General features: G+C 41.9%; 2 protein-coding genes across 3 annotated transcripts; one reads left to right on the top strand and one right to left on the bottom strand.

The window, feature by feature from the left end:
* The first annotated feature begins 2,045 nt into the window (after positions 1 to 2,045).
* LOC121868689 lies at positions 2,046 to 4,986 on the top strand. 2 transcript variants are annotated; one of them, XM_042369527.1, is made up of 5 exons: positions 2,046 to 2,069; positions 2,664 to 2,738; positions 3,175 to 3,311; positions 3,653 to 4,127; positions 4,161 to 4,986. In XM_042369527.1, exons 1-5 carry the CDS (start codon positions 2,052 to 2,054, stop codon positions 4,659 to 4,661), a joined length of 1,206 nt encoding a protein of 401 aa, XP_042225461.1. In that variant the 5' UTR covers positions 2,046 to 2,051; the 3' UTR covers positions 4,662 to 4,986. The 2 variants fall into 2 exon arrangements, with proteins under 2 accessions (XP_042225461.1, XP_042225460.1); XM_042369526.1 differs by having other exon boundaries at positions 3,653 to 4,986.
* A 1,460-nt stretch (positions 4,987 to 6,446) lies between these two features.
* Positions 6,447 to 24,878, bottom strand: LOC121868691. Its single transcript, XM_042369528.1, has 4 exons — positions 24,699 to 24,878; positions 13,531 to 13,697; positions 10,992 to 11,189; positions 6,447 to 7,414 (listed from the first exon to the last, which is right to left on the bottom strand). The coding sequence occupies exons 1-4, from the start codon at positions 24,715 to 24,717 to the stop codon at positions 6,878 to 6,880; spliced, it is 921 nt and encodes a 306-aa protein (XP_042225462.1). The 5' UTR covers positions 24,718 to 24,878; the 3' UTR covers positions 6,447 to 6,877.

The following is a 24,878-nucleotide window of genomic DNA, read 5'->3' on the forward strand; positions in this document are numbered from 1 at the left end:
CAAGTTTCGAGATGTGGATGAAAAAGTTCAGCAGTCGTTTCTGTGATGTCCGATGGTGGATGATGAGGTCAGGGAGAAACTGTGGCGTATAGGTTGGTTGGCGGTGACTGGTGGGTGTCGTGTGTACTCCTGTTGACAAACCTGTTATGGGATTGTCTATATTACTTCAGGCTGGTGGATCATCTGTCCCCTTTGCGAAACAAAAACAAAGTCAAAGGAGAGAAAAGTTTGGGACGAATCGGTGTATAATATACAGTACTGTATACACACACACAGTATGCATCCCAGAAGTTAAAATTCAGAGTACACCATACTACACCAAGGTGACACCACTTCGATAAAGTTCTTGCCACTGGTATTGGAACATGGTATAAATTTCATCGGTGTTTATTTAAATTACCTTCATATTGCGAAGTTCATAATGCGTGCACCAAACTCGACAGAATTAGAAGTGAATGCAAATGTTTAATAAAGCAAGAAATTGTGGTGGAGTGTGAAAATAAGACTGCCACAATATCTATAACAATAATACGAATGACAATATTAAATGGAACAAATAAATAAATAAAATTATAATCTCTAAAATAAACCCAAATGGTATATGAAGAAACAAAGGCAACACAGCTACTGAGATGATTCCTGAATTATGTCATCTCGATTATCCAAGTAACCCGGGGACCTAACAACCTTTCAGACACGACGCAATAGGGCAGATCTCATTGAAACAAGCAAAATCCTTAAAGTGATGGAAAACTTGAACCCAGGTCATCTCTGTGTGATGTCACGCACCACTAACATGAGGAGACATAACTACAAGCTCGCCAAGTTATCATGCAAAACAAATATAAAGAAATACTTTTTTCACACCGAGGAACGGTCTACCAGTCCAAGCTGTGGAATCAAGATAGAGACTGGGCTGCAAATTAGCCCTCAACAAAATTATCAAGAAAAATGGAGGGATCCTACACAGGCCATAGGCCCCATTCCCTCGGTTTGTGCTCTGTTCTCTTTACTATACTAATAAATGCGTTTCATTATTTTTTGTCTGAGAATAGCCTCTGGATCATAAAACTTACACAAACAGTGGTAGCAACCAGATTATTTTTGCACAGTACATATAGTTTCACCTGCTGTAGTTAGTAAGCAAGTATACAAATTCCGCCTGTCCCTCCAATCGTCAACACCTCAATTAAGACTAAATGTAATGTGATGAAAAACGGTGATTACGGAGGAAGCGATAGGGGTGAGTTGTACTATAACTGGAAATTGTATCTCCTGAGTAAAAGTGAAATAGAATACTGCCCATAAGTCAGAATAAAAGCTTCATATTTAGGACGTATATAGTGTCAACTGCCGAAAACCAATTAGCGAAATCAAAAGGAGTCAATATACGAGTTGTAATATCTTCTGAAAACCTAGTTATATATCGAAAATAATTTAACCCATGTGTACGTACAACCAGTATTGACTTAAGGACGCTAAATACAGTGACAGGATACAGGATGATGAGGAGGCATTAAGCTACTCAGGGAAGTAAGATGAGATACATGCCAGCCATAACGTGTACGGGTAGAAAATAACTGAATGGGGATCTCACACCAAAGTAAAAAAAAAAATATTACAACTTATATTACAATTTCATATCATTAACATCACCACCGAGACTACCGGAGGTGAGACAACAGTGACATGTAAACTTTCAAGCCATAGGCCAACAAATCTTGCCAATGCTCTCCCATCTGCACCTGTCTGTTCAAATGCTCTTTGCGGAGTGGTTATGGTTTCTAAAAAACACCACTCCAAATAAAATTATAGCGTAAATACGTATTAAATATTTATTCCTCTGAGTGCCCCTTGCCTGTGTATACTTAGTACCTGTCGACATATACCTAAGTGTACTAACTTCTTCAGGTGTCGCCCAGTTTCTCAACCAATACCCTTTCACGACAATGGCATCGTCAAGGCCACTGCCACAAGGGAAAGGGTTTTCTCGCCTATATATATATAAACAGACAGACATACCGACTCCACACTACAGTCCTCCCACTGCTATGACCACAGTCATGGTGGTAAGTCGTTATATAATTTTGTCTTTAGCTCTTAAAATATGTCACCGTAGCATATTGTTACGGTTTCATATTTAATAATCAGTGTGTATCCCATATATGTTTGTATTTTTTGCAACTTTTAATAATAATGCTTCTTTCATAATTTTCTTCTTGTTTTATGCAGGCTACATAACACTTATTGATCACGAACTAAATCTTTTACAATATTCACATTTTGGAAAATTCGGTGACCTTGCAAGACCCACATAGCTCAGATGATGAAGCCCAGTATTAATGAATGTATTATCACGCCGAGACCTACTTAGCAGGCTATGTACGATGATTTTCATGTTGGTTAATACACAAATAGACGTTTTTACTTCAACTGTTGTGCGTGTTGAAACTACTTTTCTTTTGTAAGAAGCGTATAAAAAACAAACAAAAAGAACTAAAAAACTCAGAAATTCTGAGTGTTGCTCGTATGTTCCGAGTCAGAACATACAAGTAACGTTCTTGTTATAAATTTTCCTGTTTCTTCAAGACCGCAAAGCGAGTTACCGTTTCCATCTTTACGAGGGCAAATATCCTTATTTTTTGAAGTACCTTTTCTTTCAGTTCCGTCCGAGTTTGGTGCTGATGCTGGTGGCCACAGCGATGGCGGCGCCACAGTTCAACTTGGGTGATCAACAGGTGACATTTTCTTTTTACACAGTTTATAATTATAAATGGTGTTATGTGCCACATTAAATTTCTAATGAAACAATAGCCAAATGTTTCCACAAATCACCAAAACACACATTCAAACCTATCGATTGACATTTCTTACGTGTACAGTACAATCCATTAGCGCAGTGCTCGTGTCACAAAACACTAAAATGTAATCTCTATATAAACATTATGCTGTTCAGATATTATATACAGTGGAAGATTGCTGTAATTATCATGCCATTTTGAAGATTACTTTTCATGTCAGCCAGTGAAATGAATTCTTAGATCTCGTTTTGAGGAAAATTTAACGTACGACCTTTAGGAATTCGAGCCAAGGTTGGGATAATAACTACTCGTAATTTAACAGTAGATAACGAACAGAAATCAATCAATACATCCACTGACGTTTCATTTGCAGCCGGCGACGTCTTATGATTTCGGGTATGGGGTGAACGTGCCGGAATCTGGTGATGTAAAGGAACACAAGCAGTCTCTCTCCCCGTCTGGACGGACCGACGGAGAATCCCGCTGGCTCCAGCCTAACGGACTCTTCCGGTGAGTGTCTCTTGAATATCTAGTGTTGTCTTGTAGGTCTCAAGATCAAAGTTAATTTCTTCATGAATTAGTGCAAAAAGTTTCCAATTTGATGAGTGCATTTGAAAGCCTCGTCGTGCAATTTTTGCCATATCCTCTCATGAATGAATAATTAAAATCTCCTGTTTAAAGATATGGTAGCAAAACGTTAAAACAATAACCATGAAAATATATTTCATATGAAATGCAATCAAAGAACGCAAATTACTTGAACGGAAACTGATAACTAGGATATTCCAATAAGGCCGACGTCAACACAGACACTGCTCTCCAGTGTCATATTAAAATATTTCCGTCCTTAGGGTGGTGAGATACACGGTGGAGGGCGGGTTAGGGTTCCAGGCTATCGTCACCGAGGAGGCCGGCAACGAGGTTGCCAACTACAACAATTTTGACGGCTCCGATAACTCGGCCCGTGCCCAAACCTTCAGCGGTAGTGCCAACAACCAGCGAGTCTTTGGCAACAAACAGACCTTTGGAAGTCAAAGCTTCAATGGCCCCAAAACCTTCCAAAGTAGTGATTTCAGTAGCTCGCAAAGAGGCCAAACCTCCATCGGCGCACAGAGCCTTCAAAATCGAGGCTTCATCGGAACACAAAGGCTTCAAAATCAGGTCTTCAGCAGCTCACAAAGGCCTCAAATTCAGGTCTTCAGCAGCTCACAAAGGCCTCAAAATCAGGTCTTCAGCAGCTCACAAACGCCCCAAAATCAGGTCTTCAGCAGCTCACAAGGACCTCAAAATCAGGTTTTCAGCAGCTCACAAAAGCCTCAAAATCAGGTCTTCAGCAACTCGCAAAGACCTCAAAATCAGGTCTTCAGCAGCACGCAAAACATCCTTAGCCAGAGCTTCCAGGACACACAAGGAGCCCAGCGCCAGGTCTTCAAGTCTCCACAGACCTTCCTGACCCAACCCGTACCTCAGTTCGGAAATGTCATTGACGGTGGAGTAATTGATGGAGGAATCATCGACGGAGGCATAATTGATGGAGGAATAATTGGAAGCACCATAATCAGCAGCTCGAACTCAGTTGTCAGCCCCTTCAGTTCTGGAGCCAATAGCTTTATTTCAGGATCAACTGACTTCGTTGGGTCTGGCATCCTCAGCACACAATCTAATAGCCTTAACTCAAGATCCGGCGACCTCAGCTTTGGATCAAGCATCTTTAATTCAGGATCAAGCAACTTTAACGCGGGATCTACCAACATCAACTCGCAATCCAACAGATTCACCTCAGGATCTGGTGTCAACAGTTCAGGTCCAAATAGTTTAGCTGTGATCCTCGCCAGTGATACATCAAGGCTCAATGGTTGAACAACTATTAAAGAATAATAATTTTTTGCTTCTAGGACAAACTACATCAATCGCCAACAAAATCATAGCATCTTATCAACATCGTTCAACACCCAGTTTACGACCATGTTTAATCATCTTGTATTATTAGATGTTTGATGTTTGTTAATTTGTATCTTCAACCAGTTACAAATCAGATGGAGGTTGTATTGGAAGTCGAATCTTTGGCATTGGGTAGGTAACCTACCCGAGATTGTATTCATCATTATGTGAGGTTTCTACGGACTTAATGCCATATATAAGAATAAGAAAGAAGCCATACAGTATATTATTTAATTCACTATCCTTAATTTTAAAATAAAATTTATTTCCAGAATTTATAAACTAATTTAATATTTTGACACCATATTTTAGGAAACTACGGTGGAATATGAGCCTTTGGAATGTAGTGTGAAAAATATCCAAAACGAGTTACATAAATTAAACGTACATTGATTTGTTGAACACTGAAGTTTATCTTTCAGGTGTAATTATTTTAAATAAACATTTTTCTGAGACTTCATATGGTAATCAAAGATATACAGACTTCCCCCACCCGACAATCTGTGGCGTAGGAAATGGAATGTGTGCCAGTCTTGCTCTTCATTCGACACCAACAGCAAGAGAGAGAACCGGGGTGGAGATCAGTGTATTGTTAACAAACACTGCCTTGAGACAGCCAACGTTGATAGGATATCGTCAACAGCCATGATGTAAGCAACTGGCGTTTAGGTTAGTGATAAAACCAAATTGTAAAAAAATTCAACAAAACTCAGCTGTCTTCGATTTTTACTTGACGTTTTTTGCTACAGCCAAGATACTGTAGATGATTTCATAATCAGTCCAGTTATACAGTACTTTTGGTTTATTTTTTCAGTAATTTCTATGAATACCAGTTTATATTGTAAGATTGGGGTCTTGATTCTTAATTAAATAAAGATTCTTGTCATAAGAGAAAATTCTTTATCTTATGAAATTTGTAGAATGAAGAACCGGATTTGCTGAAAAAAAAAACAAGTCCTTAGCTAACTGGGTACGTTCACGTAACTCAAAGGACAGTTTGACAAATCGCAGACTAGTGAATTCTATCCACTTCAAATCTACAGTAACTGTACTGTCAATAAATTACATAAAACATTCGCAAAAATTCATACCTCTGATATGTTCCAAGAGGTCACATTATGGGCACGCTTGAGAACAGTAACAGTGATACGGGAATACAACCCGCTTGGACGAGTGGGGGAAATAACACGGACAAGACAAACCAAAGAAAATGAAAATTAGTTATTTTAATTTGAAACCCTCCAGAATAGTTTTGATGTAACCTGTTAGCCGTAGTTTCAGGGAGCCAGAGGTCTTTTCAGGTCATTATATTTTTGGAGAATTTTTATACAGGAGTTAATTCTACGGAAAAAATCACTTATGTCGATTGTGAAACTTTTAACGTGACTCCGGAACAATGTAAGCAAATTCATCCGGATTAGATAGATCTCAATCTCCCTAACCTGTGTGTTTTTGGTTTAATAGCCGCATTTAACACGTGTGCTAAAACAAATGTGTTCTTATTTCTTAGGGGACAGTTTATTAATATGGAATAGAAGTCAACATGAATCAGAGTTCTACAGAATCTTGGTTCATTAAGTTTCCATTTAAACCTGTAGTGAAAGGATATAAATGCACCAAATCAATCTTACATTTAAATCTTTATTAAGACACTGAAAATAATTTATTCTACCTTAAGCAAAAAATCACAATTAACATACGGTACATGTGTTTTGTTTTATAAAGCACCAAACTCCGATAATGTACACTGGGAATACTAAATCCTTGTACTGTATTCGTAAAACCAAACGTTAAAAATCTTTCAAAACAATTCGTTTCGTCATTATTTATGCAGATAACAAGTGGTAAATTACTAGGATAGATTCGCCAGCAAGCATGTGCTGGGGTTCAATAGGTGTTAAACTGAGGAGGAACCCAGTTTTCTCTACAAACCTAAATATTAAAAACTTTTTTTTCCCAGGTATCACCAGAGAACTATCAGTGTCACAGGCGTCCTAACACACTCCAGTAGTAAAATTCTCTAGGGTATAAATATAAATTCATTTTAGAAAATACAGATCTGCACCTTCTTTCCTAAAGTCGTCACATTAAAACACGAAATACGATAAAATTCACTGGTACAGTCTTAACAAACATTAATTATTCAGTCGCCTTTCGGTCATCGTAATGTCCTCCAGAACTATTCCACACTCATAGATGATTACATCCTTGGCATTCAAGTTGACAGCATATTGAAGAATATCTAATCCATGTTCTACTGTACCAAAGGCGGTTTCCTCCTGTAGCTTACCATGGGAATCTTTAGTGTAGATACGAAACACGAAACCGAATGTCTCGCTTCTTACTTCTCCTGACACAAGCCCATCTGTGACAGGCAATTTCAGAGCCACTGTAGTTGGATTTTGCTTCATAGGTTTAACGCTAATGGCCCTGAGGTTACCGCTCCACCATCTGATAGATTCTCCCGGTCTGTTCTTCCTCTCAGCCCCATGGAAGAAGGTGTTGCGGAAAGAGATGCCTTCCTCCCCAGTACAAAGTCTCCGGAAGTGGTGACCCATGACTGTGTTGCCCAACAGTCGTATGTCGACGCGGCCACGACATTCACCGCCCCAGGAAAGCTCCAAAAACGTTAATACTGAAGAACCATCCCCACAAACACTGGCACTCTCCTTCTGTCAATACAGTATAGCGGTGTAGTAATAATTCTCAAGCATGTTATACAAATGTCACTACAAATAAAACTATAGTACTTACACAAAATGTGTGTGGTGCGTGCCTGTATGGTGCATGCGTGCGTGCTTGTAGGGTGGTGCACGTGCTCTTGTGTGTGCTTGTGGGGGTGTGTGCGCGGTGCGTGTTGTACTGGTCGGAATGGTATATGTCAACACGTTATACGATTCATATTACGCTCCATACTCACTAACACAAAGCTATTTCTTATTACTGAGTCGCATCTAAGGCGTCCGTTTTCCCACCGCTTCCGTGCGCCAGTCCTCTCTTTTCTCTCGAATAGTACCACGACTTGATATTCCTTAGTATCTCAGGTCATGTTACGAAATTGGAGATGGCAACTGAATGCGTATGTATTTTATTAAGTTAGATATGTCTACTTACACAGGAAACATTCAAAATCCCTTGGGAGTGACGTTGAAAGCTTCAACTACATTTACCCTTAGTAAAATTGTCAAATAAGTTCTTGTTAGAGGTTTGCAAGAGGCGTGATTCGTATTCCTGCCCTAGAAGGCAAACCCAGTTGACAGTTGCCACTGATGTTTGTATTGAAATGATCATCAGTTTCATATTTTAGAAAGTAATTAATTTCTTGAAAGAATACGTCAGTCTCTTCTCGCCCTAAAATCTAATGGCGAACTATCAGTAGGCCCTTGTCCATTCTTTGATAATGATGTAAGAATGTTGTTGTAGCGTACTGTATGTGGCCAGTTGTCAATTCTCTTATTATGGGCACACAAACGTACGTACATGTAGGTATCTCACACTCAGGAATGAGGTAGGATAGAAACTCACGATGCGCTTTCTGTATATATATTGTTGTACAGCGCAGTGCTTAGGAGTGACTAGGTGAGGAGAACTTGCTCAGAGGTCCTGTAGGGCGAGGAGGTTACTGAGGAAGCTGGGTGGTGTGGAGCTGTGAGAGGTGCTGCTGGTCCAGTAGCCGAGTGTAGAAGTATTCTGACATGACATGACATGAAATGCGAAAGGAGGTTCAGGAATAAAGGGAGGATTAGTGAATTTTAGGAGGAGAGAATAGGTGCAGTGGCTAAACACCGCTTGCGTGAGGAGTATAAGTTGGAGGCAGCAGCAACTCCCAGGACGAGCAAGAGGGACAGAGTCAGGCTAGCGTCAGGTCAGCGTCAGGTGGTTGGCCATGGATTCTCAGTGCTTGGTCGGCTAGACTTGTTTGTTGTTTTCTTGTGTGGAGGAAATGTCTTGGTCTTCTCTCTGGGTATTCTTCTTAGCTTGATGTAGATTTTCTCTCTTCTTCTGTCTCTTGAAGTGTCCATTCATTCGTGTTTGAGTCTGTTGTTCTTCCTTTATGTCCGATTAACGTGCCAGTCCACGGGCCGAGGAGCTTGATTCTGCGGCGTCTTTCTGAGCTCTTTCCCTGCCATTCTGTCCAGCCTTCGGGAGATTACTCAGCTCATATCCCACTTGTAGGCAATCATTTTAAATGGAATGCCGTTGGTGTCTGGGATCTCCGCGAGCTGTACGGGCATACCCTTCTCGGCGAAGGTGATCTTGATGTCACCATGGAGCTTCAGTCGTTCCACCTTGGTGACCCCCACGATCTCATTAGTTTCAAAGAACTTCTTGAGAACTAGGTTTAATTCCTTGGGGCAGGTCGGCGTATCCGGACGTATCCGCGCCACGTTATCAAACTCGTAACCATTCAAGGTGAGAGAGGGTTAGAGACTGAAGCTCCATGGTGACATCAAGATCACCTTCGCCGAGAAGGGTATGCCCGTACAGCTCGCGGAGATCCCAGACACCAACGGCATTCCATTTAAAATGATTGCCTACAAGTGGGACAACCTGAAGCTGGGAGTAATCTCCCACGCCGAAATTGCCCACGTGGACCAAGCAGAGCTGAGTGAGCTCCTCAAGGGGCAACTCCAAGTTGTGAAGAAGCTGTCCGACACCACTGCCCTCATCGGACACCATACAACCTTACCCAAGGAGGCTCAACTGGCGTGGGTAACTGTGCCAGTCAAGCCCTACTGCAGACCGAAACGCTGTTACAAATGCCAGCACTACGGACACACTGTCAACAAGTGTGAGGCGCAGGAGGAAACCTGCTCCCTGTGCAGCAACCCCGGACACCGCTACACGGTCTGCCCCAACACAGTAAAAAAATGCGCTGCCTGTGGCGGCCCACACTCCTCCGCCGATCGGACCTGCCCGAAATGGAAGGAGGAATGCAGGATAGCCAAGGCGAGACTCGACAAGAAACTGAGCTACAAAGAGGCCCTCCTTGCTGTACGCTCCCAAGACAAGAAAAAACCAGCAGAAAAGAAAAATCAAGAAAAGAAAACACAAGAAAAGACACCCGCCACACAGAATCAAGAACACCACGAGGCCCGTGGAGCTGAAGCCCACGTGGTCAACCTCACCATCTCCGACTTCTTCCACACCTATGAGGACTTAAGACTCGAGGAAGACGAACAACAAGACCCAAACACGAACGAATGGACACTCCAAGAGAGCAAGAAGAGGAGGAGAGTTAGAAGAAAATCTTTATCAAGCTAAGAAGAATACCAAGACATTTCCTCCACACAAGAAAACAACACACACAATCTAGCCGACCAAGCACTGAGAATCCATGGCCCAACCCAACACGCACCTGAAGCTAGCCTGGCTCAGTCCTGTCGCCTCCTGGCCGCGTCCGGGCGAGTTGCTGCTGCCTCCAACTTACACTCCCTCACGCAAGCGGTGTTTAGCCACTGCACCTATTCTCTCCTCCTAAAATTCGCTTCAATCCTCCCTTTTTCTTCCCCTGAACCTCCTTCTCCCTGTCACTAGCATTTCAGGTCATGTATGTCAGAGCAAGTCACGTTTCTGACTCTCTCATTGTATCTCAGGCACGTGTGCGTGCGTATGGTGTGTGCGCGCAGGTGTGGTGGGTGCGTGCAGGCCCGGATTATCCATTAGGCACAGTAGGCACAGTGCCTAGGGCCTACGAGATATTGGGGGCCTACGAAAAATAATACGAGAACTTTTCCCTTTCTACAGGTTATTATTAAATTGATACCGAGGTACTTTTTTTCCATTTATTTATTACTTAATCCTATTAGTATCATTTATGTTACTTGATTATCTTATTCTTTCGACATCACATTTTATAATTAGGTACTAGCTTGTGTTATTAGTGAATATGCTGTCAAATGGGGCCCCATATCTTGGAGGTGCCTAAGGCCTACGAAAGTCTTAAACCGTCCCTGGGTGCGTGCATGCGTGTGGTGCGATTTTTTTACAAGCGATCACAGATTATAATAACTAAATGAATACATCAGTACCAACCCACTTTACGAAAAGTTTGGTTATACACGTTAAGATAGTAGTCGGACGATAACCCCTAAAACTCCCAATTGATTAATATTAATGGCGTAATCCTTTCAAACAAAAGTAAGATTTGTACCCAGAGAACTCTACTTGTGTGCTTGTTAGACAAATAAAGCAAATCCCTATTGTTTGGGGGAATCTACTGTACATCACTGTAGCAAGAGGACTTACACCTGCGTCCACGATCAGTTTGGGAGGTGGCAGTTCCCGTTGGCAGTGGAGGTAGATACGAGAAGTATGGTCTTTACGACCACGGTCATACTTCACCGGGCAGTATCTGTGGTCACTAACGAACTGCCTTGCCATGAACTCTCCCGACAATTGCCTCAGCATCTCGTCATCTGCGCGCCCAACGGTGAACACCAATTCCTAGCCAAGGAACAAGTTGCAGAAGAATTATAGGATAAACTTAGATTACTCTTCAAATTACATGCATAAATTTAAGATTAAATCAACAGTTGCCAAAAAACTTGATACTCACTTTAGTCAAAAATAAAAGGTATTCTTGATTCACCAAACTGGTAGAGCTGGTGGCCCAGTTACGAGCCTTTATACAAAACTCCTTTAGTCTCTGGTTAAGGGTAGGTTGATCTTGATTGACCATTGCAGGTTGACTCAACATGAACCGGAGCTCTTTCTCCAGCACCCTGCCTCTTTCTACCACCCCCTGTATCCGCAACACCTCCGCCGAAATACATTCATATGCTGCATGTATAGTTTTCTTATTCGCTCCCAACTGAGTCAGGTACTCCGTAAATTCATTCAGACCGCAAATGAATCTTGTAACCATAAGTTTATACTCGATTGGTGGCAATTTTATGATGATGTTTTTCTTCGTCATCCTCTAGGGTCTCCTGGGCCCTGAGTTCCGCCGCGGCTCGGGTTCCGCTGGGCCACGCCGCGGCTCGGGTTCCGCTGGGCCACGCCGCGTCGGGTTCCGCTGGGCCACGCCGCGGTCCTGGGCACGCCCGCGTCGCCCCCCTCGGGTTGCGGCGACGTCTGCTACTGGAGATCTTTAGTTGAGTATGTCCAGGACTTTTTTTGGCGGCTGGAGCTGGCGGTGTTTGCTCAACCTGACCGTCATCCTCCTGGTCGTCGTCGTGACCGTCATCTTCCTGGTCGTCGTCGTGACCGTCATCCTCCTGGTCGTCATCGTGACCGTCATCCTCCTGGTGGTCGTCGTCGTGACCGTCATCCTCTGGTGGTCGTCGTCGTCGGACCGTCCATCCTGGTGGTCGTCGTCGTCGACCGTCATCCTCCTGGTGGTGGTCGTCGTCGTGACCGTCATCCTCCTGGTGGTGGTCGTCGTCGTGACCGTCATCCTCCTGGTGGTGGTCTCGTCGTCGTGACCGTCATCCTCCTGGTGGTGGTCGTCGTCGCTGGTCATCCTCCTGGTGGTCGTTCGTCGTGACCGTCATCCTCCTGGTGGTGTCACCGTCGTCGTGACCGTCATCCTCCTGGTGTGGTCGTCATCGTAGCCGTCATCCTCCTGGTGGTGGTCGTCGTGACCGTCATCCTCCTGGTGTGGTCGTCGTCGTGACCGTCATCCTCCTGGTGGTGGTCGTCGTCGTGAACGTCATCCTCCTGGTGGTGGTCGTCGTCGTGACCATCATCCTCCTGGTGGTCGCCAAGGCCATGCTGGTCGTCGTAGGCCATGTGGTCGTCGCCAAGGCCATGCTGGTCGTCGCCAAGGACTCAGCATGCTGGTCGTCGCCGCAGCCATGCTGGTCGTCGCCATGGTCATCATACTGCAGGTGGCTTCTTAGCGACAGACCCATTGAATGATGTCTATGAATCTGAAGATCCAAAGCAGAGCTTTGTGGTTCATCACATAGACAGCTAAATAGTGCCTGGCCTTGTGGATGGCCAAGAAGGTTCAGATCATCGTGTTGTGGGGAGTACACCCGAGCGTTCATAATCCAGGTCCGCATTTTTTTAATTTGCTTGCTAAATTCCTGCACATGCCGCTGACATCGCCTCTGTATATCATTTTGGTAATCTCTATTGACAGGAATCTTTCGTTCTGGATCACCACGCTGGCCTCCCTCCACAAAACCGCTATGGCTCTTCATATCATCCAACTTCCATTTAGCCAGAGAAAAGTTGTTCAATGAATTTGTCATACTTTTGTTTTTTGAAAGTTGCTTACCTTTGGAGGTTTTAAGAGGATTTATTTCGTTAAGACCTGTAAAACTTGCGTTTCCTTCAACTGTACATGAAACCTCACTTTTGTTTTAAACGATCTGTGCCAATTTCTTCCTTTTTTTTTAAAACGTTTTGTCTCAGCGAATGGCACAACAGACAGCTGAAGTTCAGCTAAATTTGTAAATTCGAATTTGTTCTCCATAGCAACATCCCCCTTCAGAAGAAAATGTTGGTCTCCCTCTACACAATTAACCGCATCTCTCCCGTGTTCAAAGTTCTCTTTCACCTGATAAATACCCTCATTCTCATACATCTGACCATTATTCGTATTACAACGTTCACATTGACTACAGATGTCATAAACACTTCCAGATTCACGTTGGGAAGACTTGTTCAGAGGAGCTTCGGATGGGAACCTTATGGCCTCCAGTCTTGCCACGAGTTCAACAATTGGATTCTTACCTTCAAACTTTTGGATTTTTGCAGACTGGTGCTGTCTGCCCGAACAAGTTCCTTCTCTAGATTTGTGGACTTCAGTAAAGATTAAAGTTTTAATTGGCATTACCTCGAAGTCGTCTAAAGTCCTGGTGGTCATAGGTTTGACAGACCGACAGAACGAAATATCATGCAGGTGGTCTTGGCATCGATGGTCAGGCAAAATTGTCTCTACCTTACCCAGGCAGTCTTTCCAAGTGTCTATTTCTCCACACTCTGACATGGCACCACCTGAAGCTGTGAAAGAATCAGAACTGCATTTAGTATACGTACATAGGTCCGAGATCAGAATTGCATTTAGCAGATTTAGGCCAAGTTCAGGACTGCACTGAATAGATCCGGGCCAAGTTCAGAGCTGCGCTTGACACCTCCGGGCCAAGTTCAGAGCTGCACTCGACACGTCCGGGCCAAGTTCAGAGCTGCACTCGACACGTCCGGGCCAAGTTCAGAGCTGCACTCGACACGTCCGGGCCAAGTTCAGAGCTGCTCGACACGTCCGGGCCAAGTTCAGAGCTGCACTCGACACGTCCGGGCCAAGTTCAGAGCTGCACTCGACACGTCCGGGCCAAGTTCAGAGCTGCACTCGACACGTCCGGGCCAAGTTCAGAGCTGCGCTTGACATATCTGGGCCAAATTCAGAGCTGCGCTTGACACATCCGGGCCAAGTTCAGAGCTGCATTTGACGCCTCCGGCCAAGTTCAGAGCTGCGCTTGACTCATCCGGACCAAGTTCAGAGCAGCACTACAGTTTCTAGCATAACTAATTGCAATCTGTTCGACTAGTATACGAGTATATTTCAATATCTATAAAGGAGTCACAGCCAAGCAAAGGGGTGAAAATTTACTTTTCGTTGATGGATGGACGAGGATATAATTTGCGTGACATTTGTATTATAAATGAGATTTGTTATCATTAAAATTGCTGTCGTTATAACCTGTTATAAGCTACCAATATGGGTTGAATTTATATATAAATAAAGGGGGTGTGGTGGAAAGGAGTTTAACGTTCTATCCAATTCTCTTAAGGTAATTGTGGAAAGTGTCTTTGCAAGATTTGTCAGGACTGAGTTCAAATATACACTAGATCAGTGTTTTTCAAACTTTATTTACTGTGACCCACAGCCAGAACAACAATTTGAATTGCGACCCATTAAACCTAAGTGTAATGATATGAAATGAGTAAATCAAAGACAAACACTTCACAATTTTCCTTTATTTAGCATCGACAAAATTCATGTAAATTTCTCATGATCCATTTATATTTGAATTATATGTATCCAATTGTATGAAAATAAAAATATTCCGATTATTTTTCGCGACCCATTTTTATTTTGCGACCCAATTTATTTATTTCGCGACCCACTGAAGGGTCGGGACCCATAGTTTGAAAACCCCTGCACTAGATGGACATGACGTTTACGAACCGTTCTCGGGCACCTTGCAAGACCTTAGAGCCAGTCAGGTGAGGGTACAGGGGAGGATGTTTGTGAAGAATCGAAGTGGTAAAATTAAACTAATAGGGAGACACTTGCTGATTGTTGGAAGTATCTACAGGTCACTAAATTGCATCTTATTAAACCAAAGGAACTTAAAGAGCCTTAATTGACAACGCAACAGAGCTCAACTCTAGTCACCTTGTCTTGGGGGATTTAACTATGGCGACATCGGCTGGAAAAATGAAACGACGCCAAATGACTTTAATAATGTCGCTGTTGTGTAGAAACTCTGGAAATTTGTATTCCAACTTGTTAAAAGACCCGACTCACTACAGTAGGAACAAACACCCAAACCGCTGGACCTTATCATAACTAACGAGGAGGGTATGGTGGCCAAGCTGGAACACCTATCGGTGACACCAGTCACCACGCGAGGTTGTCAGTCAGATTTAACTGTTACTTGGGTCATGATAAATGCAGGTCAAGGTTCAAATATCATACGGGCGATTACGACAGGATAAGAGGTATTCACTGGCCTGAATCAATAATACAAGAACGCAGACACTATGCTGAATATCATAGCCAGTATAATAAACTATTTTAATGATAAATATACGAGTATACCAAAGACGAAGTCCACTGGCTCGAAGAATACAAGGAGACCGTTACATACTTCTGAACCATGCAGCGGTTGACAATGTAAAGAAAAAATCGCAGGAATTCAAGAGGTGGGTTAAAACAAATGACGACCAGGACAGGAGGATATATGCCAGGTCCAGGAACCAAGAAAATTCAGAGTACAGAGTGCAAAAGGGCTGAAAATAAGTTCCAGAGGCGGGTTGCAAGCGAGGTCAAGTCAAACCCAAATCCTTTCTACCATGTGGGCGTATCGCATCCGTCGGGCCTTGGCTCTCTTTGTATTCTCCACGATAAAAGTTAGTCTTGTGACGGCGGTACCGTCTATAAGCCCGATGACGCTCAACCACAGCCTGCCTGCACTCCTCAGACCACCAAGGAACCGTCCGGCGCGGCGGTTGCGCGAGGTCTGAGGGATGGAAAGCTCACTAGAACATTGGAGAAAGGTGGAAAAGTATTCGACAGCGCTATCAACTTCCATGAACTCTGCAACATCCCGGTCTACAGTGGCAAGCCCCCGAAACTGTAAGATATAAACTAGGTTACCCCATATTTATATGAATATGTTCTATTATGTTTTATGTTAGTTATTGGAATAAAGCGCCACTGCTGCGCATGTTATGTTTTTGTTTTGTTTTTACGGATGGTCCCGAAATATACTGGAAGAAGCAACATCGTCTGTGTCATTGTCTGAGCCTCTCGCATCATATTTCGTTGATATCCACCAAAAATGAACACGAACTTCAACAGAAACCACAACCAATCAGCCCTGTCCAGGTGAAGTCGAGGGCAGCGTCGGGAAAACTCGAGATCACGGATTGGACGGACCAAAGACGGAAGATCCTCTATCAACCGGCGAATTAGGTGGGAAGTAAAGGAACAAATTAAACGTGCGCCGTAGGTGGAGCTGAACAGCAACTACCTGCAGGGGACAGGTAACGTTAAAGTTACGAGATACCCTGAGAGGCATCTATAAAAATAGCGGCGCCCCCATGATGGCCCCTATGGAATCATGGGGAAAAAGCAGATAACCCCTGGGATGGGAGTACGAGCCAACCATGGTCTCCTGCAGACAAGCACAGACCGACAGGAACCTGTGCAGGTGCAGTTCGAGCTCCTCCCAGTTTGTCCGTAACCCATGGAGATTTCACTATAGGAGATGGCGCATTGATATTACCAAAGAGGCTTAGAAGCGCCCTTAGATTGGAGCTTCTTAGCAACCACTACATTTTTGCTTTGTCTGTAAGCAGCAGGCTTCACAGAATAGTAAGAGTGAACCGCCCTCGACGGGCCTGCCACTCACCCCGCAACCGATGACTTGGCCGCGGGCTTGTTGGAACAATAGGAGGCCTAGAGATAAATACCAATTCCCAGAGAATTCGAACCTTCAGTGAGGATTTCGCAAGAGGCTACATGCCTTCTGTGAGGGAGCTATCATCCAAAGAACATATGTGGAAAAAATGAACGAAATCTAACTTCTGGTGTTAGCCATCTGCTCCAGTATTACCAGACTGTATTTTCGGTCAATTTATGATGGTAGCCAGGTTTCGATTTTTCCATAAAAATATTTTTTTTCACATAGTTCAGACTATTCTAAGACACCTTTCTTCATTGTCATTTCCGTCGGAAATTTATATTTTTCGAGTATTTTAATATAAAATTACCAACAATATTAATTGTTTAAAGTGTGCAGGGCTTTAAAGTCGATAAAAATGTGTGGTAAAATACTCAAAATAACAAACAAACCTTTGAAAACCTGACCTGACGTTTCATAACCTTAAAAATCCTTAAACTTTAAAAAGTTCACCTTATGTTTTTGGTCACAGGCCTGGCATTTGACATTATTAGGGACCTGCCACTTTAAACAGATGAAATGTACCGGGAACTTTCCCCCCACACTCATCATTCTCTCACTTTATGTAACTTGACAGAACCTATGACCCTTCAGGCTTTATACGCCCTTAATGTCGAGTCATGCGCAAGTATGAACTTTCATACTCTGTTGGGCTGTAAACGCTTCTGCGCTTCACCTTGCACAGGATGTAAGGGGTGCCAATAAACTAGCCCCTCGGGGCAAATCTGAAATCTGAATCTTATGTTTTTGGTGTTTAGTAGGTGATGGTGCTTTCGGTGTTCAGATCAGGAGGGATGTGTAAACTCTAAAGCGATTCTTAAAATTGTTACAAGTTAGGAAACGTTAGGTCAGGTTTTCAAAGGTTTGTTTGATGTTATTTTTAGTATTTTACCACACATTTTTCCTCCACTTCTAAAACCCTGCCCACTTTAAACAAGTAATATTGTTGGTAATTTTGATATTACTGTACAGTAGTTTCGAACAATATGGTTTCGAGTTGATCAATGTGTTTTTCCGATGGTTTAGGCACTTTTAAGACAATTTTCTTGTATGATGTTTCCCTTGCAAATTAGTTAAATATACCGGGAGATCCAGGAAGACAGAGAGAGCCCCCCACCCCGTTAGAAGGTTAGGTTAAGTAATTTTAGGTCATTTGCGATGGAAATGTCAAAGAAAAGCCTTAAAATTGTCCAAGCCATCGAAAAAACACATTGCTCAACTCTAGAGCCATATTGTCCGAAACTGCAGTTTTACCAATTGTATTGTAGTGGCTCCTCTCCCCTACAACTTCCAACTGATGACTGAGCTCCCGCACGCCTACCAGCCAATCAACGTACAGCCAGCGACGCTGGTAGACCTTGTAGGAATTCGTGGTATAATGTTGTCTAGCACTCAGGATGGATGGAAACTCTAATGTGGCTTTCTTGTATAATATAAGTTATATGATAGACAGTCTGGTGCTGGAGGTGCCGTGTGGTGAGGAGCTGCTCAGTAGATACGTTCGGTGAGTAGCGTGTTGAAGGAGGTAGATGTGCAGGAGCTTCGTTAGAGAAGATGTTGCCTGTTGCTGGCCTCCTGGTTGAATGAAAGCTGGACAGCATGGAGCTTGCTGGAGGAGGTGTTGCGTGTTCAGGAAGATGGGCAGAATGAGAGCTGGTTGGTGAGGAAGCTCAGAGAAGGACAGCTGGTGTGTCGCCATGCTCGCTGGCGAGAAGCGAGGACCGCCAGGCAGGCGAGGAGAAGCGAGGGCCACCAGGCAGCGGCGGAGGAAGAGGTGTTGCCTGTTCAAGAAGAGAGACCAGAATGAATCTCGATACGGTACGGAGTCTTTAGTTAATCATCGTTATTTTTATGTTTTGTCTTTGTTCTGCTCCCTTGGGTCGTCAGACCTTTGGGAGCAGAACAAAGACAAAACACCAATAAGAAAGATGAAGCGATCTGGTTGAGCCCAGATTCTTTCTACTCCTACTGTATTTCAGTTTCACCACTTTTCCTTCAACCCCTAATAATCTAATCTCAATGGAGAGACAGAGCTTATATACCCAGCAGCCGTGAGTCCTCTATGAGTCATGTTGGGAAAACCCGAGAAAGTCGCCGGTCTCTAGTTCCGTTGCTAGGTTACCGTAACATCTGGTGTCGCATTGGAATGCGGATACGCAATTGAGTGGGTTAATTTAGTTGTAGGGGAGAAGTCCACTACAACCTACTCCACAGTGCGGACGCACACGTAGCAACGCCAGGATCAGAGTGCCGGGTACTTCTGGCATTCTCCTCTGTGATTGGCTCTCGCTCTACACGCATCCCAAATCCTGATCCTCGTAAATTGTATAAATACGGCCATGCCTGTCCAGCAAAACAAGTGGGACTTAACGAATATTTGCTAAGAATATTGTGTAACTATTTAGATGATAGGAGAGCACAAATTCAAATTGGAAACTTTTTAGGAACTATGTTTAATCTTGAGAGTGGAGTACCTCAAGGAGGATGCCTTTCTCCAACACTATATACAATTTATACTTCAGACACACCTCAACCTACCCCCTTTAGTGAATATGTAATGTTTGCTGATGATATTACTCAAATAGTATCACACCAGAAAATCAACTCAATTTATGGCACTCCATACCGTAAGAGCGATAAAAAACAAATGATTTCGGAGAAAAATGGAAAATCGACAGAACAAATCAGATAATAATTAACAGCTGAAGATTAAAATAAGTCCAGTAATAGTCGACCAGGAACTATACCCATACGACACTGAAGGTAGGATGCTTGGATTAAAACTAACAAAAAGAGGATATATAACATACTTAAAAGATAAAGAACGACAGGCAAGAATAAGATTATCAAAAATAAAACGCTTTAAGAACCTTAGCATTAATAACAAAAGAAAGATTTATATTGCCCTTGTTAAATCAATTATGGACTACCCACCCATCCCATTGAACACCCTTAGTAAAACGTGCATTAGAAGGTTACAAACAGTACAAAATATAGCCCTCAGATTTATATATAACATAAAATATACAGACCACATCAATAATGAACAGCTACACAAGAGAGCAAACCTCCTAGCAATCAATGTAGAAATACACAACAAAGCTGCAAATATTTGGAAAAAAGTGACTGAACTTAACACAGAAACATATCAAAATTGGATAAATAATATAGACAACGAAGAATTCCAAGAACACAGTTGGTTTAAATCAGCCAGGAAGAAAGTAATTGAACCATCTCCTGCCCCAATATACATATAAAACATTAATAGAGAGAATAAAAGATGAGAGTGACCTACCAGCTCCACAAGAACCTGGCAGGCCTCTCCATACAGTGTACCTTTAGACTAACATAACTAATATTTAACATTTAACATTTAACATTTAACATTTAACTAACATCTTAGTAAAAAAAAAAAAAAAAAAAAAGGTCAGATCACCTCCTGCCACAAGGACCTGTAAGGCCTACTAACAAAAAAAAAAAAAAAAAAAAAAAAATAATACAATGATTATTCTCCAGCCATATCACAACAGAAGAAGTAATTGAACCACTCTGCCCAACATGTCATTACTTAAGTATAAACATTACTAGAGGAATAAAGATGAGTGACCAACCGTCCCACTAAGAACTCGTAGGCCTCCATGCTGGTGCACTTTAGACTCAACACAACTAACACTTAACACCCCAAAAAAAAAAAAAAAAAAAAAAAAAAAAAAAATAGACTACTCCAGCTACAATAAGGACCTGTATGGGTCAATTAACTCCAACAATAACAAATAATAATAATAAGCAGCATTATATAAATAAACCAATATTAATACAAAGGTCTGACGACCCAAGGGAGCAGAACAAAGACAAAACACCAATAAGAAAGATGAAGCGATCTGGTTGAGCCCAGATTCTTTCTACTCCTACTGTATTTCAGTTTCACCACTTTTCCTTCAACTCCTAATAATCTTCTTTCACCTCTTAACTAAAGACTTCGTATCGTATCGCAAAACAAGTCCAGTAATAGTCGACCAGGAACTATACCCATACGACACTGAAGGGAGGATGCTTGGACTAAAACTAACAAAAAGAGGATATATAACATACTTAAAAGATAAAGAACGACAGGCAAGAATAAGATTATCAAAAATAAAACGCTTTAAGAACCTTGGCACTAATAACAAAAAGATTTATATTGCCCTTGTCAAATCAATTATGGACTACCCACCCATCCCATTGAACACTTAGTAAAACGAGCATTAAAAGGTTACAAACAGTACAAAATATAGCCCTCAGATTTATATATAACATAAAATATACAGACCACATCAATAATGAACAGCTACACAAGAGAACAAACCTCTTAGCAATCAATGTAGATATACACAACAAAGCTGCAAATATTTGGAAAAAATTGACTGAACTTAACACAAACATATCAAAACTGGATAAATATAGACAACGAAGAATTCCAAAAACACAGTTGGTTTAAATCAGCCAGGAAGAAAGTAATTGAACCATCTCCTGCCCCAATATACACATAAAACATTAATAGAGAGAATAAAAGATGAGTGACCTACCAGCTCCACTAAGAACCTGGCAGGCCTCTCCATGCAGTGTACCTTTAGACTAACAACTAACATTTAACTAACATCTTGTAAAAAAAAAAAAAAACGGCTAACCCATCGGAGGGGAATAATAATAATGTGATTACCCTCCCAGCTACATCAGCCAGGAAGAAGTAATTGAGCCACCTCCTGCCCCAATATACACATAAAACATTAATAGAGAAAATAAAAGATGAGTGACCTACCAGCTCCATTAAGAACCTGGCAGGCCTCTCCATACAGTGTACCTTTAGACTAACACAACTAACACTTAACTAACACCTCAGCAAAAAATATATATTTATATATATGTGACTACCCTCCCAGTTACACAAGGACCTGGGCGGGCTCACTGACTCTAACAATAATAAAAAATAATAATAATAAGCAGCATTATATAAATAAACCAATATTAATACAAAGGTCTGACGACCCAAGGGAGCAGAACAAAGATAAAACACCAATAGGAAAGATGAAGCGATCTGGTTGAGCCCAGATTCTTTCTACTCCTACTGTATTTCAGTTTCACCACTTTTCCTTCAACCCCTAATAATCTTCTTTCACCTCATAACTAAAGACTCCGTACCGTACCGGGAGAGCATTCTACAGTACACTCGGCTACTGGACCAGCAACATCTCTCACAGCTCCTCACCACTCAGCTTCCTCAGAAACCTCCTCGCCCTACAGGACCTCTGAGCAAGTTTCTCCTCACCTAGTTACTCCTAAGTACTGCGTTGTACAACAATATATACACAGAAAGCGCATCGTGAGTTTCTATCCTACCTCATTCCTGAGTGTGAGATACCTACATGTACGTACGTTTGTGCGCCCAAACAAAGAGATAATAGACAACTAAAGAGAATTGATGACTGACCCGCAGATGAGTTATTTGTTTTACTTTCATACTTTATTTTCATCAGTGAGTTCTGATATGATAATCATTTCTTGTGCAAATGCTGCGTTTGGTGCCTAGGCACGAACTACTGTCTTTCGGCGGTAATGCGCAGCTGATATCTCATCCCAGATGTACATGTAAACAACCAATCATACAGAGTATTTACGTATTTCAAAACACTACCGCCTGGGCTTGATCTACGCTGATGCTCAGTGTACAGTATGCTTAAAGAATCGTTAGGTACAAACGGCTGCTCTCACGTCCACAAAAAAATATTACACCATATCTGTAAGTTTTGTTTAAAATACGGGGGGCTAGGAAGTTGGGTAAGGTTAGGTAGGTTTGGTTAGGTTGGGGAGGTTTTCTAACAATACTTCTGCGGCTTGTTTTTCATATCAACTAAGGTTAGGTTAGGTTTAATTTAGAAATAACCACTTTTTAACACATCTGCACAAACTACGACTGTCTACTATAAAGCAAATTGCGGCGTTTTTATTAACGTTTTCCATGAAAAATCGGCCACAGGTCAGTCGTCAACAATTACCCCTCGAAAAACAAATTTCCAACGGAAATGCCATTAGAAAAGTGTCAGATAGTTTTTAACTGAAAAACGTATTTATGGAAAATCGAAACCTGGCTACTATCATAAATTGGCCGTATTTTCAAATGTTACCTTTGGTTTCATATAGTTACAGTTCCCTCACTCAAATATTTCCTAGTTACTCTTTGAGCCTTTGAAATTAATAATATGCAGCCCTGATACCATTCAGTTAAAAGTTGCAGTGAACAATTAGTTTCTGAAACAGTTGGGTGAATCATACATACAACACATCTGTTTGGCCGTAATTGGGTAGTCCCCATTGCATGAACTCTCATTGAACCCCCTCCCCCACACTGATGTCAAATAGTTGGCTATTACACATGACAGTCCAAGCTAGGTCCAAATTTATCATTAACAGTATGAATTTTGTCTCATCACCTTTGCTTTATATAAATAATCACCCAAAAGAATAACACCAACTTATTCACCAGAGAAGACAGTTTACTTGGACAGGGAAGTCAGACATTTAACTCAAATGTTGTCTCGGTATTATTTACAACACTTCCCTGGAGAGAATTCATAATTTATTCTCTCAGATTATACATATGTGTATATAGCTGCTTAGATAATAAATGAAAAACAGCAAGGAGTGTTTACATCAAACACAGCCACTTAGAAGAATTCCCTAACTCAATTAAAATAATTAACGATGCCAAAACAGCTACAACCACCTCGCCTCGCGGCCGTCTACTAGAGCTAATCACGCACTATTTGGTGCACTATATTCAAACTATAAACATGCAAGCAAGTGATTTGGGGGGTTCTGGTTATTTTGAATCCTTAGAATGGTTACTATCGAGTTGTCCAATTAGCTAGTTTGGTCAATTTGTGGTTTCGACCAACCATGGTTCTCGAGTTGATCAATGTGTTTTTCCGATGGTTTAGACAATTTTAATAACTTTCTCCTATGACGTTGCCCTCGCAAATGACTTAAATATACCTGGGATCCAGAGGGCGGGGCCCCCCTGGTTGGAAGTTAGATTAGGTAATTTTAGGTCATTTGCGACGGAAACGTCATAGAAAATTGTCTATATCAGAGGAAAAACACATTGCTCAACTCGAGAGTCGTGGTTGGTCGAAACTAAAAAATGACCACTATTTTTACTATAAAATATAAACCAAACGGCTTCGCCACATTTCATAAAACCGAGCAAGCCCCTGTAAACGAGAAAGTGAAGGGGACTTATGAATTTAATGTTAGAATTTAAGAAAAAAATATTTGGGGAACAGCAAGCCATGGCTTATGCACTTTCGTGGTTTAATTATATATTGCTCAATGGTTCTTTCCTGCTAAAATTTTCAATTGTTCAGTGATCTTTGTCAGTTCACCCAGGTGCTGAAGTCGGACAAAAGACAAAACTTTGGCTAATATTTTAGTTTTGGTCATCTGGAGAATCTTAGGAGTTTAGACTATTGGGATCAGTAGCTTAAACAATTGTAAGACACTTCTGTTAAGTCATTTGCGAGGGAAACGTCACAGAAAAAAAAACATATCTTAGATTTGTCTGAACTATCGATTCCAATAGTTAAATTCCTAAGATTCACTGGATGACCGGCACTAAAACTTTACCACTTTGTGTTTCCAGTGTAAATTAAAAATCTTATTTTCCATTCCAACGCCGTCTGTTAATTTTAAATACTGTACATTTTATCAAGTACCTTACAATCCATTCATTCCATACTTTTGTTTCAACAAAAAATATCATGTAAAAGTGAACAATTACCTGGATTTTCTGTTTTCATCCCTCAAAGTTTCTTCTTAGAACGTTGGAAGTTGGATCAATGTACAGGGTATAGGACTAGGTAAGCACACCACGGGCAGATTGTCACTCAACACCTGCTGCAGCTTCTGGGCCTGGGGTGTTCAGCCAATCAGGCAAGAGAGTTTCAGCCACTGGCCAAGA

Source organism: Homarus americanus, unplaced genomic scaffold (genome assembly GCF_018991925.1).
Source record: "Homarus americanus isolate GMGI-L3 unplaced genomic scaffold, GMGI_Hamer_2.0 scaffold30535, whole genome shotgun sequence".
NCBI classification, from domain to species: domain Eukaryota; kingdom Metazoa; phylum Arthropoda; class Malacostraca; order Decapoda; family Nephropidae; genus Homarus; species Homarus americanus.